The sequence below is a fragment of the Hippocampus comes genome, unplaced genomic scaffold (genome assembly GCF_001891065.2).
Source record: "Hippocampus comes isolate QL1 unplaced genomic scaffold, H_comes_QL1_v1.1 scaffold8, whole genome shotgun sequence".
NCBI lineage: Eukaryota > Metazoa > Chordata > Actinopteri > Syngnathiformes > Syngnathidae > Hippocampus > Hippocampus comes.
The window spans coordinates 647,050-663,034 of NW_017806153.1; the positions used below are offsets into that span (position 1 = coordinate 647,050).

The window sequence follows — 15,985 nt, forward strand, 5'->3', positions numbered from 1 at the left end:
TAGTAGTAGTACCTCGAGTTTTTGCAACTTTGCTGTGAGGTTGCAAATGTCTCCTGACCGATTTGAGCATTCGTTCAACTCCATCTTCAATCCCGAGAGCCAGGAATGGAATTCTTGGAAAAGCTCTGCTTCAGGCGCAAGGCAAAATAACAAACACAAACACATGAAAGGGAAAGCTGTAATAATTCCTTGCCACTGTGCCGGAAGAGTGAAGGAACTAGGAGGGAAAAGCGTGGTCCCCAATGCAGATGGCAGGGCGAGGAGTGTCCACACAGTTGCCCTGGCTACCAGGCCGAAATGATTCTCTCGGGAGCGAATGTGACAGGAGCAGCATTACGCTACGAGGCACAGGTGCGTCTCGGTGTTTTAAGAGAGCACTTGTGCGCCAGACAGTGATTGTCCATGGACTGTGTGCCGCTTAAGTGTGCTCTGGGGGAAAATCAACACTAAATCTGATGCTAATCTCGATCATCAACAGACAATATGGGATCAAGTAAGATTAATCGGTTGATTTAAGGGCTCGTTTCATCACAAGCTGCTTGTTGACTTAAAAGTCATTCTGCATCGAGGGTCTATTATGAACTGTGGAGTGGTGTTCTGTCTCACGGTTCAAGTGGAGGTGCAGTACGTCCTGGAGGTTGCCCCTGGCCTTGGAGCAACGCTGGGTGACAGCTTCGGTGCGCTGGGCGACAACTGTGAAGTCGGCGGAGAGACGCGAGAGCTCCGGAGTGGGATGTGACCTGTTTAAGGTGCTCAGAGACTCTCGGGCTGAGTCCATGTCTGCCCTCTGCTGCTCGACAACATCCTGAAGACCCTTGTGCGATCGATCATAAGGACATCATGTCAATAGTGAACCCCCTTTTTAGTGCAGGTATGTTCCAGAGCCACGTGCAATAGGTAAAAATTAGAGAGTTTATAGAGTGTATCATCATAATTATTAAAAAAAAGTCGGACTTTTTCAACTTGTTTGAAGCATTATTTACTATCTGCCAAACTGCTGCATGTTGTGAAGCAAGTTGAGTTTGCTGCCAACACACAGCCCTTGTTTTTGCTTTCAAAAAAAAAAAATAATAATAATAATAATAAATCAGAAGAATCAGTTGCACGGCAGCTTGCATCTGAAAAAATTCGTATGCCGGTCACTTGTATTTCAAGGCATCACTGTATAGTTGACTGTAAGTACACCGTCCAGAACAGCAAAACAATGATCAACGTATTTATGATAAGAGTAGCATACCTTAATAGCAGAAATGTCTTCAGGGGAGGAGTCCTCATTGAGACTCGACAAGGAATCCTCGACTTTTTCGAGCCTCTCGGTCATCCGGGACATGAGGTCGTGCAGTCGCTGCTTCTGGAATGTGAAGTCGTTCAGAGTGCGTTTGGTCTGGGTGAACACCTCCTGGATGTGGACCAACTTCTTCCTCAGATCGGACTCCAAAACCTGTTTTGTCGAGAGAAGACGACAGGACGCAACCGTAAACAGAAATCATCCCTCCCTGCATCCATCCATCTGGAGCCAATGACTTGCGTAAGGCAGACTTCACCCTGGACTGGTTGCCCGTTCATCACACAGCGCACATCTAGAGACAGACAACCATTCCCCACTTGCATTCCCACCGTCCCTTCGTGGAAACTGAACCCACGCTGCCTGCAACAAGGTCGGACTTGTTTACGTATCTTATCATCACCTGCATTTGTAAGGGAATTTCCTCCAGTTTAGCGTGCTCCTTCAGTTCCCCCACTCTCTCCTGCAGAGCGTCCAGCGACTGCTTTCTCTTCTCCATTTCAGCCTGTACATAAAAGTGAATTAATTTTCAAGTCCCACACACACTCACGCAGGCACGAGTCACTTTTCAACAACATTGTTTGGAGTACGAACTGACCTGAAGAGCGACGAGGCGGGCCTCTGTGTCCTTGTCACTCAGGTCGCCGACAATGTCGGTGAGTTCGGCCATGGAGCTGGCGGTGGTCCATTGGTTCATGTCCTGCTCCATCAGTTTGAGATCATCCCAGAGGGTCACACAGTAGCCTAATCTTTCGGTGTTAGTTTGAATTCTCTCGGACGTCTGGGTGGGGGGGGGGGGAGAAAAAAATCATATATGTCTCATTTATTCGGCTGATAACCTCACCGGTTTGTGTTGGTTTGTCTGTGATAAAAATTTGCTGGTTGCAAAGCAGCCATTATAATAAATATGCCGCGAGGGTGTCAATCAAAAATAAAAACGGATCTCTCCTTTCAAAGACAAAATCTTATTAGCTGTCCACTGAAGCTACACAACTTACTGGAGGAAATTTCTAACTTGATGGATTTGATGAATGTGAGTATGATTGCAGAGAGAGATGGGGACACAAGACAACATGTCAGGACTTGTTTAGATTTCTGGCTTATTAGTACGGACAGCTGAGCACCCAGCAAAGTCCCACATAAGAAAATATCATGCTGGTAATTTTTACTCTTTTGTGACTATATTGACCGTTTTTGCAGAATTTCACGTAACTGCGCATTGCCAACCCCAAACAATCCAATGACATCCTGTTTAAATTGATTGAGGGCACTTCTTGCAACTCACCTCGAACCACTGGGTCCTGAACGCCTCCATGTCTCTGTGGATGAGGATTGCGTCACAGTCAGGAATGCGATCCAGTTCTCTCAGAAGTTCCTCCGCCGTGCTGATGAGCTGCTCCATGTCCTCCTGCTTTTCTCTGAGCTCACCTAGCAGCTTCTCATGCTACGACACCGCCAGGCATGGGGGTTAAAATTGACAAATGACCACAGATATGTAAAATACAGGTGCAACTGCAATAACGCGATGTTGCCGTGGGCTCAGGACGAAGCGGTTCTCACCAGCGAGAAGGACCTCATGGCCTCCTGAGCATTGTGGTTGTGATCGGGCAGGTTGTGAGCGAACGCCTTGGCTTTCTCCACCGAAGCATTGAGGATAGACCTCATGTGATGGTAATGGCGCAAAAGATGGAGTACCCCTTGACTCTGTTCCCGACTAATAAAGAGCAAGAAAAAAAAAAAAAAGCTGGAATGATAGCAGCTGACTAATAGGGGAAGGCGATTTCTGTAGAAATCACATGCAAATGCCAAAGAGCTGATGCTGAACTGAAATGCTGTGCAACTGAAATGTCGGAAAGGCGAAAAAAAAAAATCTGAATTTTAGCTCTAAATAATGAAAACTGCAACGGTGCCAAAATGCTAACACCTACTATGCTAACATTTAGCACACTAAGGCCAATTGAGGTTAGTTGTACATCTTGCCCTATTATTTATTTCTGATGAGCAATAGTTGGTGTACAAGCATAGTAGTTACATGGGGCCAACAATTTCTATTTTCTAATGAAAACCCATAAAATGCTGTCAGGCCAACAATTTGTATGCTCATGATAGCAAAGTGCCAACGCCTTGAAATCTTGGTTCGATTTTGAGATCGTTGATCAAATGCTCACACGCTAATAGTTGGATGCTAACATAGCAAAACGGCAACCCAGGAAGAGAAAACTTTTAAGGATTCTACATCTTAGGCTGTATTCATGTCTTGAGCATTTGCAGAGGAAGAAAGTGACTCTCTCTCTTGTATTTTGCACCGACCTTTTGGTGATGAGAGTGCTGACATAGTCCAAGGCAGCCTTGACCACATTCACATCTCTGAGGGCCTCCCCTGCCTGCTCGCTGTCTTTCTGGGCCAGCTGTCTTCCCTTCTCCTCTAACCACTGCTGGGACTGATGGAGGGACTGAAGCTCATCCTCCAGCTGGGTCAAGTAACACAGCCTGGGAGACAGAGACAATGTTGTATATGTCATACAGGGGTTACGTTCCCGACCCGCATTCTAGAGACAAGTATTGCTATTGTGTAAAATAGGACGTGTACCTGTTTTGAAATGCTTGCACAGAGGTCTCTTTGACCACCTCCTGGCTCACTTTACACTGCAATGACTCCAAATTCTTCATCACCTCCACCTTCTTCTCCTTAAAGGACTTCCACATAACTCTGAGGGCTTCCACTTCCCTCTGCCTCCATCCCAAAGTGCTCTGTGCCTCCTCCAGCGACGCGACGAGGGCCATTGTCTGAGCCCTGCAAGAGGTCCTTCCGCCTAAGTCTTCGGAGGCACACAGGTGAAGGTGGGCTTTGCTCAGATGCCCGTCCAACCCGGTGGCCTCGGCCTCAAGCTGGGCCACGTCCCTTGCAACCTCCCCTACCATGCGGTGGAGTTCTTCTGCTTTGGATGGATCCCAGTCCCCTTTCTTCGGCAGGGCCTCGTGAAGCCTGCGAGCAGCCCGGGCCACTGCTTCGCGCTTCTCTCGGTAGGACTTGAATTCGCTCAGACACTTTTTACGGAGATGCAATAGACGTTCGCACTCAGTGAAGGGTTGTAGGCACCCTTCTCGCCAGGCTTGGAGCTGCTGCCGAGCTTCTGGGCTAGAGTGTGGAAGCAGGGCAGACTCTCTTTGTTGGAGAGCCTCTCTTAATGAAGAGCAAGCCTTTAACTGAGACTCGAGCTCCTGGAATCAAAGTGTTAAACATATCTATTAACTCCTAGGTAAGCAGGACAAGAAGATGCAGTGGAACCTGTATGGTTGAACCTGAATTTATACACATTTCCATTGCATCAATAAGGGATTATTATTTAAACTAGAGAACATTCCCATGTACAACAAACGACAACTAATGACTCACCTTGAGCTCTGTGAAGGCACTATCGAGATCAGCTACATCAATCTGAAGGGAACTTCTCATGACAGACGGGAAGTGCTCACTCTTTTGGCTCAGTGTCAAAAGAGCTTCGTCGAAAAGCTCCAGCTGCGACAACTGACACTGCAGCCGCTCGCGCCTAAAACAATATTGAGAATCAAATGTTACGTGTACAGTCCTCGGAAGTACAATGCATGAATCATTGGATGAAAAGTCGATTGCCTGTGTGTGATGTTGCTCTTCAATGAGACGTATCTCTCCTGAAGTTGGGTGAGCTCGTCTTTCAGTTCTTGGACACGAGCTTCGGGTGCAGATGGATAGAGGCACGACACGATATGTAACAGGCCCTCAAGTAGGGCGTCATTGGAGGGGGTTTCAGTCTGTATCTCCTGCGGGGAAAAAAAAACGCAGCAGCTCAGTTGAGACAGCAAACGGTGACACCACAATGGAAAAAAATTCATACCTGGATGCGCTGTAGCTCCATCGTGAGCTTCACCTTGTCAGCACAGAGCAAATCCTCAGCTGGATCACACACGGACTCGCAATCATCCAGCCAGCTTTTCATGGAGGAAATTTCCTTTTCAAATCTGGGGATTCCAAAAAAATAATACATCAAGACACAAGAGCGCATACCCATTCGAGTTTGGCGTTGTGTCAAAAAAAGCACAATATTATCCCGTATTTTATTGTAGCCACACATACACATTTAACAGTTCGGAAAGAGGAAGGTCACTAAAATAATAACTGTTTAGCACTCCAAATACACTCCCCCACTTGTAAAAAGAGTCACTTGAGACGAGGAGAATCCCAAGCCCGATATACCATTTGACAGGGTCGTTATTATTTTCCTCATGAATAAAACAAAGAACGCAGAAGACCGGCTCTTGTGGAACACCAAACAATGGTAACAAAAGCGTGTTATGAAAATAGAAATAAGGACGGCCCGGCTGTGCTACAGACAAGATGCAGTCAAAGATAAGCCATCGCTCATTTGGGGAACAAAAGGGAGGGAGGGGGATTGAACCGAAAGCAGTAAACAAAAGGAAATACAGTGCTCATACAATAGTAATTAGATATGTGGCAGAGAAACAGTCAGACAGTAAATAATAGGCATCAACTGTCTAGTCAAAATTGCTTTTCGACCAGATTTCTTTCGCTGGAGCACCACACTTCAGGTTTTCTGCACCAAAAGTAATAAGCTAGTGAACAATTACAGTGGATATAAAGTCTACAAAAAAACTTGTCCATAAGGCAGGTTTTGGGAATAAAATGTGACCAAGATTTATGTAAAAAAATAAAAAAAAAACAGACCAAGATAGCCTCTATTGTCAGTATGATGGCATTGGTTATTAGCCTCTGTTTGTTAGCGGTGAAATAACGAGTTTCCCGTCCGACTGCATGTGTTAGCAGGGTAGTTCAGCCAATCTTAGCCATAAGTCATTTCATTCAACAAATATTCTGATTATCTTCACGGGAGCTGTGACAGTTTAATTTATGACCACTTTGAAAGATGCTCATGCCTGTGAATAAGTTCAAGGCTACAAAACCTGTCAAAACAGTTGAGAAATATTAATGTTAGCTTCAAAAGTTAAAATAAAAAAATAAGTATGATTTCTTTAGCCAGAATGCCCTTTATCTCATATTTGACCAAATACCTTTGCCAGAGGGTTAAAAGGCTTTCGAATGTTGATTGTTTGTCTCTGGCCTTTTCCAGTAACTCTCTTTGCAGCTCGTGGAGGTGAGGCACCTCTTGCTCCACCTTGGCGCTTTCTCCCAGCCTCCTCAAAGCGGAACACAACGTCATCAGTCTGGGCTTCAGCTGCTCCACTGACTGGCAGACTTCCTGGAAGGAAGGACAAAATACACTCATTAAGGTCACGGGTGAGCCAAGGGAACACGCCGGACTGGTTGTCAGTCAATTGCTGGGTAGATAAAGTGCCTATTTTTTTTTTTTTTTTTTTTACCATGTGGCTCTGTAGGTTCGTGTATGTCTGCGAAGACGACGAGCAAAGCGCAACAGAAGCGTCGAGTTTCTCTTTGAGATCATGCATCGTTTTCTTGACCTAAAGGCAAATAAACACACATTCGTGATGTCAAAAAAAAAAACCAGCCAGTCATTTCTGCATATTGCAAAGAATACCTGCTCCAGGTTATCGCTGCACCTCTGACGATAGGAGGCGCTCTGGTTGAGCTGCCCTGAAAGCTGCTCGGTTTTCTCCATCAGTTCTTGCCAGGAGCGCCTCATCTGGATGAGCCGTGCTCGAATGCACCCGGACTCTCCAGGGGTCATAAACCTGAACAGTGCCTCGAAGTCCTCCTCCATCCGGAGTAGCGACGGGCTTCTCGCTTCTAAACCTTCTGCCACAGCCTGGAGGGATGGAAGGAGTTCGTACGTGGGTGTTTTGTAATCTTCGCATGCAACATAAAACTCCATTTCCCAGAAGATTGACAAGGTTATTACACGGAGATGAATTTTTACATTTCCTTTGCTATTATCAATTTACATACTGTCAGGACTGACTCCATTTTACATAATAGGTAAATTAAACCCAATACTATTTTTCACTGTAGCAGGTTCCTGACTGATGATTGCCGGTGCAAAACATGAATAAAAATGGTCAGACATGATTCATCATTTCGCCGAAAGATTTGATGCATGGGACATCAAAGTTTCCTCTGGATTTTTCACAGAATGGTTTCCACACCTCGACAGTGGCAATGTGTTTGTCCAAGTGATCTGAAGGTGAGGTGAGCTTGATGGCATCGAGTGCTCTCTGGTTTTCATTGATCCATGCGGAAAAGGTCACAGATTGGTCGTTACAGCGCTCCCATGACGAGCACATCCTCTCCAGTTGGGCAACGCTAGAAGGAAATCGATCACTCAGACCCGCAATACTTCACATGAATATAACAATGTCTCTCTAACTTTTTGTTGAGGTGGTCTTGAAGCTGCTTGACTGCTTCCCTGGTGGACTGGGCCTGATGGAGAACGGCAATTTGATTCTTCGCCCCGAGCTGAAGCTCCGCCGCCTCCTCGAGGAGGACGTCTGCTCTCACGCAGCAGTCTTCGAGCTTTATGAAAAGCTCCTTCGGTCAATAAACACAATATTAGAGAAGAAATACAAAGTGGAGTCACGATGGTCATACTGAGTCGTACAAAAACACACCTTGGTGTGGTCCAGTTCACTCCTCGCGCTGTCCAGGTTGTTGAATACAAGCTCTCTGTGGAGCTCAATGGTAATGTCACTAAGAGACACTTGAAGTGTTTCCCAGTCGGTTTCAAAGTTCCGCCAGGAGCTCAGAGTGGCCTGGGGGATCAGAGCACCATTAACAAACAGCGCAACAATCAATAGCCCGTTCCGCCCGGATAATCCCGACTGTCCGTGTGTGGGCAAATTAGTAGTACAAATGATCATGCTTGTGGAAAACCCACACTACCTGCAGGCTGAGCTCCTTGGCGCTGAACTGGCCGTCCGCTTCTCGGACTCGTTCCTCCAGCTCGTGCACGGAGCGACTCAGCGCCCCTCCCGCGTGGAGCTGCTCAGAGTGGGACACCAAAAGGTCCGCTTCCCTCCTGAGAGCCTGGAGTTGTTTTAGGTGTTGCTGTAATGCAGACGTCCCAACATGTTGGCTGTATTTTTGCTTGCACATTACACAAAAAAAAGTGCAAAGGTGAACATTTCTACAAAATGTGAATGGACAGGAGACGGAGTGCGAGATAGACGAGCATCACTTGTACTTTTTCATAGAATTCTGCATTCACACCTGATGGATAAGAAATAGCTCCTGGGCTTCGCTGAGGTCCTCAGCATCCAAAATCCTGCTGATCTGCTCTCCGGCTTCCTTCCCAGCTCTCAGGATCTCCTCCAGAGCTCCGCGCACTTCCTCTCTGAGCTCCTCGAACAAGAATGCACCCGAGCCCTCGCCGCCTCCCTGCGAGTAAAAGGAATGCAAGGGAGGTCAGACCCCCAAGTGCCGTCAAGAGCGTCAGAAAAATCTTGTGCATACCTGATACAGCGAGGACAACAGCTCCTTAAAGTCAGCCGAGAGTTTGTTCAGGGCGCTTTGTTGTCTTTGCGTCTCCACTTCAGAGCTCACATCAGTCAGGCTTGAGAGACGACTCTTAAGCCATAAGAGGCTCTCCTCTCGGGCGTCTCCTGCTTCTCGCAGTGCCTGAAATGAATTGAAAAAAAAAGAACTGGTTATTCCTACGAAGCTCCACATTATTCTGAGGCCACAAAAGTCACACACACAAAAGTCAACATTTCGGAGACTTATTATTTTGATATTGTTCCCACAATTTAAAAAAAACGAGGCCACAAAAGTAACATTTCAGACACATATTATTTTGATATTGTTCCCACAATTTAAAAAAAAAAAAAAATGCCCATGTCAGGGCTGTATTCAGCATGCTCACTTGCACAGTGGCATCAACTTCCCCCCGATGTGTGGAAGATCTTGCCGTCTCCTTGAGGTGTCTCCTCTGAGATGAAAGCCAGTCGGACAGCTCACAAAATCTGCGCGAAGACAAATAACTTTACGGCACATTCTCTGAAGGGTTTGAGTGACGGAGATTTTTTATAAGGTGACAAGAGGGCTGAATAAATGTGATGCAGGGAGACTTTTTTTCATTTTGTTTAAGTAAGTTGAATATGTAAATGTATTTTTTTTTTTAGGAGGGCTGAATAAATGTGAACCACGGGGAGACTTTTTTTTCATTTTGCTTAAGTAAGTTGAATATGTAAATGTATTTTTTTTTACATAAGTATAGATACTTCTATGTAGGAGCACAGTGTAGATAGCTCCGCCTCCTTTGTGGAGATCCTTTCATGGAACTACAAATCTCTCTTTTTTTTTTGAATAGTTTTCAAGTTCATGCACACCTATCATTCCACTCTTTCCACTTATCAGGCTGCTTCTCCAGTTGGACGCCGGTGCTCCTGATGTGCTCGGCGATGTCCTCCACAGCCCTCCGAGTGGAATCCAGCCTCCGATAAGCCGCGTCATTGTCGGGCAACTTCTGACACAGATCCTCCATGTTCCTAATTCGCTTCTCACACGCAACCAGAGGTTTGCGTTCTCTGAAGAACATCTGCGGACAAGAGCGAGGGAAGCGTTGCTGAAGAGCGGAATTGTTTTTTTTCCCCTCGTGGTGTCGTAATCGGTCGAGGCTCACTCGGTGCTGTTCGATCACATGCTCGCTGGTGGAAGAGTCAGATAAGAGGCGGAGTTCTCTGTCCAGCTCCGATCTGCACTCTTGGAGCCCCTCGTGGTGTCATAATCGGTGGGAGGCTCACTCGGTGCTCTTCGATCACATGCTCGCTGGTGGAAGAGTCAGATAAGAGGCGGAGTTCTCTGTCCAGCTCCGATCTGCACTCTTGGAGGACGACATCTATTTGACACTGCTCCACTGCTACCTTTAGACGCAGCAGGTGAGATGGTACCTCGCCTTGGATGGCCTGCGACACACCGTAAAAACCTTTGTGGGCGAGGGTTGTTGTTTCGTTATCACTAGCATACAATACAATACATCCGGATTTATATCGCGCTTTCGCAACAGCGTGCAATCTTAACCACTTTTCCCTCATACGCTTTGTTTTTTGAAGCAGTTCTAGATGAATGAGAAAATCAAAGTGTCCTTTCACCAGTGGACCAGAGACGTCATGCTCAAAATGTGCACACATCAGCTACGAGCTAAGAGGCTGTAGCGTCCATCACAACATAACAACTTCATTACACACGTTTCCCAACCTCTTATGAAAGACTTTCCGACCACTAATTTTAAAGTTGATTTTCCAGCAATTTATGGAGAGAGTTCCATTATAGTGCCATGCACTTAAAAGACAAAGTAGGAGGCTCTCTCGGGTAATTGAATGAAGTATCTATTATGTAACCCCAGAGTTGAATTTGAGTAATTAAATTGAGAGCGATAGCGTGTCAACCCCTCGACCTTCCAGTGTTTGTGCAGCTTGCGGACTGTTTCCTGCAGCCCCCGTTGCTCCTCTTCTGGTAGGATGTCAGTCAGCTCGTCACACGCCTTCAGGAAGACGCTCAGCACGCGCTGGTCCAGTTGGCTGAAAAAATCCTGTATGACACAAGTGAAAAAGCCAAAAAGTTGGGAGAGGGACTTCTTACGCGACATCAAGTTAAAAGGCAAAGACGGAAAAAGCAATGATGTGGGCAATGATGTCAAGGCATCGCCTCAAAGAACTTCCGTAGCGTCCAATCGGATTGCTCGGATGTCACAAAGTGACGTCACAGAGTGCATGATTTGTAGTGCGGACTGATCGCAACATTTGTATACAACTATTTTGTATACATTCGGCAATTTTGCAAGAGTTTTTGTGCTTATTCAGGTCACGGGTGGGCAGGGTGCGATTCGAACTCTGAACCTCAGAACTGCGAGGCAGACCAGTCAATCACTGCGTTGCCTTTCACATCAAATTTTTGGATGTGCTCTCACCGTGTGCTTCTTCAGTAATTCCTTGGCATCCCCCGACTCTCCCAAGCAGTCCTGCGCTCTCTTCAGCACTGCCTCCAAATCCTGTCTGGACTCCTCGAACCTCCTCCTCAAACAGTTGTTGGCCTCTTCCCGCCTCCTCCACTCCCCGACCTCCTTCAGCAGAGTCTTGAGAGGAAGGAGAGACACAGAACGTGTTAACAACATTTATACTTTTGGGCTGTATGATGTTGAGAATTCGAACCTGTGCCGAGCTTTGCACTTCGGCCGTCGTCTTCTGCAGCAGGCTGGTGTCCAAGTTTCGAAGCGCCTTGCTGTCGGAGAGCGCCCTCTGCACCGTGTTGTGGTTCCTCTCGATCACCGCCAGACATCGTTTGCAACTCTGCTGCTGGTTCAACAAGTCCTGAGGACATTTTGGAAATCATCGGATTGATTCGCCCCGTGTGTTTTAGTTCAACCGTGTCATCGTACAAACCTGCCACTTGTGTCTGTGCAGCGTCGGGCTCAGTGTGTCTGCGTCTCTGGCAGTAATACGACCGGCCCGCTCCAGAGCTTGATAAAAGACAGAGATGTGTTCCTCCATCTCGTCCAGCAAAGGGAGAAGGGCATGGCATTCCCTTACTAAGACGGGACAGCGCTCTCTCACCTGGAAACAAAGAACGGAAAAGGAAGAGGTGAGGTATTCTTGAACGAGGTGGGTGGGTAAACCTTTGCGCTCAAGGGCCACATTTGATTTTTAAAATGAACAGTTGGGTCACGTCATTCATAAAAGAGGTAAAAAATGAACACTTACCCGACTCAACTGACTCTTCGCTTTTGTAACGGCAGCGACGACTCGGGCGGCCTCGTCGGGCGGCGCGTCCTTGGCGAGGAGATGAGCGCTGCGGCCGGCCAGCTTGTACTGCGTCTCCATGGCGACAAACTTTTGCTTGGTATTCTAAAATGAGAGGTTAAGGTAGTCGACATTCAGACATGGCGCGTGACTGTCGGACATCAAACAGAGGCGTAATGAGTGCGCTGTCCAAGCAGATGTGGCGAAAATGTCGAGGCACCTCAATTACGTCTGCGGGATTGTCGGTATAATGTATCACAGTCAGAGTGTGATTTTCCCCACCTCCACATCTTGCATAAAGGCTCGGACACCGAGGAAAGACACTTGGACCGGAGCGCTGAGCCTGGCCTCTGCCGTATCCAAAAGTTCTGTCAAAGTCGACATCGCCTTTAGATGGTCTTTTCGCCACTTTTCCAACTCGTCAACTTGGCCATGCTACAATTAAAGAGGGAATAAAGGAAATTAGCACGGACAGAATAGGACCTCGGGGTTCATCATTTTCATTGGATGATTGATTCAAAGGGTTTCGATGTGATCGTATTGGTGCTTAGGGTGCAGGTTTTCTGTGGTTTTGAAAATGCATGACACTGTATTTTGCACTTTCTGGACACTGATCTCGGTTTTCGACTCTTTTGTGGCTACCTGTTTCACCGTCAGGAAAAGCTCTCTCCAGCGCCCATTCAGAAGAAGCAGCTGCTGCTTGAGCTCATACGACACAGTCTCGCAACACGTCTCGATAAGAAAATTCCCTGCGTCGTTAATGGCGGCGTGCTGATCCATCCAGTAGCTGAGATTCCTGAAAAACTCCTGGAACGGAAAGCGTCGAAAAGATGACGAGACAAGCGGAGGCGAGTACGGAAACAAAGAGAGATGGTTTAAAAAAAAAAAAAAGCTTACGACTTAGCAAAAGAAGCAGACATGCACATGAATGGAAACAAAGACGCCAGACAAGTGCAAAGAAGACAGCTCATCAAAAAAAAAGACAAAGCAGCGGATTTAAATGAAGAAACAATGACAGTAATTAGCTGACGAATCCGCAATGGGGATGTGACACCCGCGTTGGCAAGGCAATGCCATAAATGAAATGTCCTCAATGCGGGTCAATGAATTTGTTTCATGCTGACTTGGCGACTCCCCGCAAGACACCACTCGAAAGCGAACAAACGTGGCCCCAGTCTTTTGCGTACCTGCTTTGTGTTTTGCGGTTGTTTCAGGGCTTCCTCTGCGTCCTCCAGCCAGGTTTGGAAAGAAGCCACCGTGGAGATGTAGCGATCCCAGTTGGACAGGACCTCCTCCAGCATGCTCCTCACGCTGCGCACCTCCACGGAGAGGCTCCTCCACTGGGCCGCCACATCCCGCACTAGCCGGGACACCCCCGTCATGCCCTCGTCGGCTGCAGGGAGGAAAAGAGTTGACCTCAAATCTGAACAACCCATACAGGTTGTAAGGTTGGACGTGCTGGTGCATTTGTGAGGTCTAAGGTGAAGCCTCGGGTGTCCTCCTTTCTCTCTCGAGCTGACCTTTTCAGCTCTTGCACGAACCCTTAAAAAACGTAATAACGAAGCCGGCACGCTCGCTCAAGTTTTTATGCCTGGAGACGCGCAAAAATGGAGCAGAGTCCCCAAACTAGCAAATGGGGGAAGTATTCCCCACTGAGCGAGTGGAGGAAACTCATTTAACGGTTTCACCTGCAGACGGCGAAGCAGACAGCTTCACGTTGATAACAAAGGGGGCGGGGGGGGGGTACAGTTGGTGAGATACTTTAAATCATAAGGGGGCACATTTACCTAAATCCAGCAAGGAGACCACATTTTCATGTCATCTATTTCTAATTCAAACACTCAATTAAATCACGACAAAGCGATTCTTTCCTCACCTGAGCTGTCAGCGCTGATGTAAACCTCCCCAGCACTTTTCAATGCCTGGTACAAGGTTTTGTAATTTTCAAAGAAATACTGCTTCTCCACGAAAAACTAGTGGAAACAAGATACAGAAACAGTTTGTAAATCCAAACTTTTGAGCAAAACGGTATGGATAAGACGATTGATTCCAGGCTTACGACATAATCGCGTAGCATCTGTTCCACACACTCTTGTCGGCCGTATTTGACAATCCAGGATTTGAGCTTCGATTCCGCTTCTGTGAGAAAGGCCTCCATGCGATGTTTGTGCTCCAGGAATTCCAACTTTGCCAGCTGGATGCTGCTGGATGTGGAGATGAAATTCAACCTAGGGGGGCGGGGGGGAAAAGGAGAGTTGGTAAATTTCTAATTTGGTGGGTCTCTGAATGTGTCTTCCGAACCTCTCGGCCATGTCTTGTAGCTGTTCAGGGGGCACAGAGACGCCCTCGATACTTCTGTCCTTATGGATCCTCTGGAAGAGCTGCTGGTGACCCTCGAGGCTCTTCAACACATCCTTGTCAAGCGAAAAACCCACAATCAAAACTAACTACACGTCTGTGTGTGGTTTCGGTGCAGCGTTTAGCATTGTTGGTCAACCTTGTGTCGTTGCAAGGCTTTGCTGACGGTTTGGTCGGCTTGCTGAGCACTGCCATCTTGGCGCAGGGCGCCTTCGGTGTGGTGCAGCCAAGCCCCGAGTACATCCAAAGGAGCGGGAAGCGACGTGTCCAGCAGCAGATGCCAGTCCAGGAGCTTCAAATACGACGAGATAAATAGCACGTGACTGACTGATTGTGCGGGTTTACATAATATCAAATATGAAGGCCGTCGACATGACAAGTCTTGACAGTGCCTGACGTGAATTGGTCACGCGTGTTTCCTCACCCTGTTGGAGACCCTTTCCCAACCTTGTTTGACCAGAGCCTGATCTACTGTCAGCATTCCGTCCTTCTGCGTGGACTTTAAGCAATCCTCCATGTGCTTCCTCCGCATTTCCAGCTGCACGCGCAGACTCTTGAATAACTGCACAAAATACATAGCGTGTGCCATGTTGTTTTGTTTAAAAAAAAGAATAATATATATATTTTTTTAAATCAAGGTATTATTTGAAAAAGTGTTGTCACTTTACGCAACTTCAGTCGCAACGTCATGAGAAATAAGTTGTAACATTACAACATTGTGATCGTTTTTGTCTCTGCAACTACTGTTTAGAAAAAATATATATTTTCTCGTAACGCAATAACTTTATTCTCCAACACAAAAATTCTCATCCTATTGTACCCTTTTAACGACTTCGGTCGCAATGTCATGAGATATACCGTAAGTTGTAACATTACAACATTGTGATCCTTTTTGTCTCTGCAACTACTGTTTAGGAAAAAAAAAACTATTTTCTCGTAACGCAATAACTTTATTCTCCCAACACAAAAATTCTCATCCTATTGTACCCTTTTATATTCTTCGCTCGTGCATAATTGTCCTTGACACGCTCCATTGCAGTTTATAGTCATCATTGTAAGATTCCAACATTTGCTCAAAGGATTTCCCCCCCGTGCCCCCATATTATAATTTTATATGACAACACCTTTTTATGCAACTGTACTTCTTTCCAGTGGCTCTCTTTTTTGACAAAAATAACTCTCCATCTATGCCACTCTGAAAACATCCCAAGTGGTTTTTCCGTGGATCATGCTTATCAGGTTTTGATATGTGGCTAATTGGCTGTGAACGCCCCGCCAAGTAAAAGGCTCCAATGCGCAGTGAATGGGGATAGCCCAAACCGCGATGAAAACACAACTTGTCCGCCGGCTTGGCGCAATAAGCCAGACAGACTGGAAAAAAAATGACGGGGCTGTCATCTGATCCCTTCAATGTAATGCCGCAGCAGATTAAGCTAATAATGGCAGTGCCTGTCGCCAGTGCGCCCATTCCAAACCACACACGCGCACAAAGTGTACACACTAACCTGGTACTGCAGAGCGAGATCACCCTCAGTCTCCTGGGCTTGTTGCGTGTCTCTCTCCAGCTGGTCCAGCCACATTTTAAACTCCCTCAGGCTCTTTCGCTGCTCTCTCTACAGGAGGTTGACACAGTTGGGG

At 46.8% G+C, this 15,985-nt stretch overlaps 1 protein-coding gene across 12 annotated transcripts in view; it reads right to left on the reverse strand.

Moving 5' to 3' along the window:
• syne1a (spectrin repeat containing, nuclear envelope 1a) overlaps nt 1-15,985 on the reverse strand; it is a 96,330-nt gene that overhangs the window by 58,010 nt on the left and 22,335 nt on the right. For 11 of the 12 annotated variants that reach the window (XM_019894946.1, XM_019894943.1, XM_019894945.1 and 8 more), the window contains 38 exons: nt 15,853-15,960; nt 14,772-14,909; nt 14,487-14,639; nt 14,291-14,403; nt 14,049-14,217; nt 13,866-13,962; nt 13,177-13,382; nt 12,632-12,796; nt 12,272-12,424; nt 11,951-12,094; nt 11,633-11,803; nt 11,402-11,560; nt 11,161-11,325; nt 10,648-10,782; nt 9,995-10,156; nt 9,581-9,789; nt 9,115-9,214; nt 8,706-8,870; nt 8,463-8,630; nt 8,136-8,300; nt 7,865-8,005; nt 7,624-7,784; nt 7,403-7,559; nt 6,838-7,065; nt 6,662-6,760; nt 6,353-6,540; nt 5,161-5,284; nt 4,920-5,086; nt 4,683-4,836; nt 3,876-4,507; nt 3,596-3,775; nt 2,846-2,999; nt 2,571-2,729; nt 1,884-2,066; nt 1,689-1,790; nt 1,238-1,441; nt 607-814; nt 13-125 (listed from right to left, as the gene is read on the reverse strand). In XM_019894946.1, the coding sequence (XP_019750505.1) occupies nt 13-125; nt 607-814; nt 1,238-1,441; nt 1,689-1,790; nt 1,884-2,066; nt 2,571-2,729; nt 2,846-2,999; nt 3,596-3,775; nt 3,876-4,507; nt 4,683-4,836; nt 4,920-5,086; nt 5,161-5,284; nt 6,353-6,540; nt 6,662-6,760; nt 6,838-7,065; nt 7,403-7,559; nt 7,624-7,784; nt 7,865-8,005; nt 8,136-8,300; nt 8,463-8,630; nt 8,706-8,870; nt 9,115-9,214; nt 9,581-9,789; nt 9,995-10,156; nt 10,648-10,782; nt 11,161-11,325; nt 11,402-11,560; nt 11,633-11,803; nt 11,951-12,094; nt 12,272-12,424; nt 12,632-12,796; nt 13,177-13,382; nt 13,866-13,962; nt 14,049-14,217; nt 14,291-14,403; nt 14,487-14,639; nt 14,772-14,909; nt 15,853-15,960 (6,399 nt within the window). Of the gene's footprint in view, nt 1-12; nt 126-606; nt 815-1,237; nt 1,442-1,688; nt 1,791-1,883; nt 2,067-2,570; nt 2,730-2,845; nt 3,000-3,595; nt 3,776-3,875; nt 4,508-4,682; nt 4,837-4,919; nt 5,087-5,160; nt 5,285-6,352; nt 6,541-6,661; nt 6,761-6,837; nt 7,066-7,402; nt 7,560-7,623; nt 7,785-7,864; nt 8,006-8,135; nt 8,301-8,462; nt 8,631-8,705; nt 8,871-9,114; nt 9,215-9,580; nt 9,790-9,873; nt 9,955-9,994; nt 10,157-10,647; nt 10,783-11,160; nt 11,326-11,401; nt 11,561-11,632; nt 11,804-11,950; nt 12,095-12,271; nt 12,425-12,631; nt 12,797-13,176; nt 13,383-13,865; nt 13,963-14,048; nt 14,218-14,290; nt 14,404-14,486; nt 14,640-14,771; nt 14,910-15,852; nt 15,961-15,985 lie in introns of those variants that run through there. The other variant, XM_019894952.1, reaches the window with a different exon arrangement.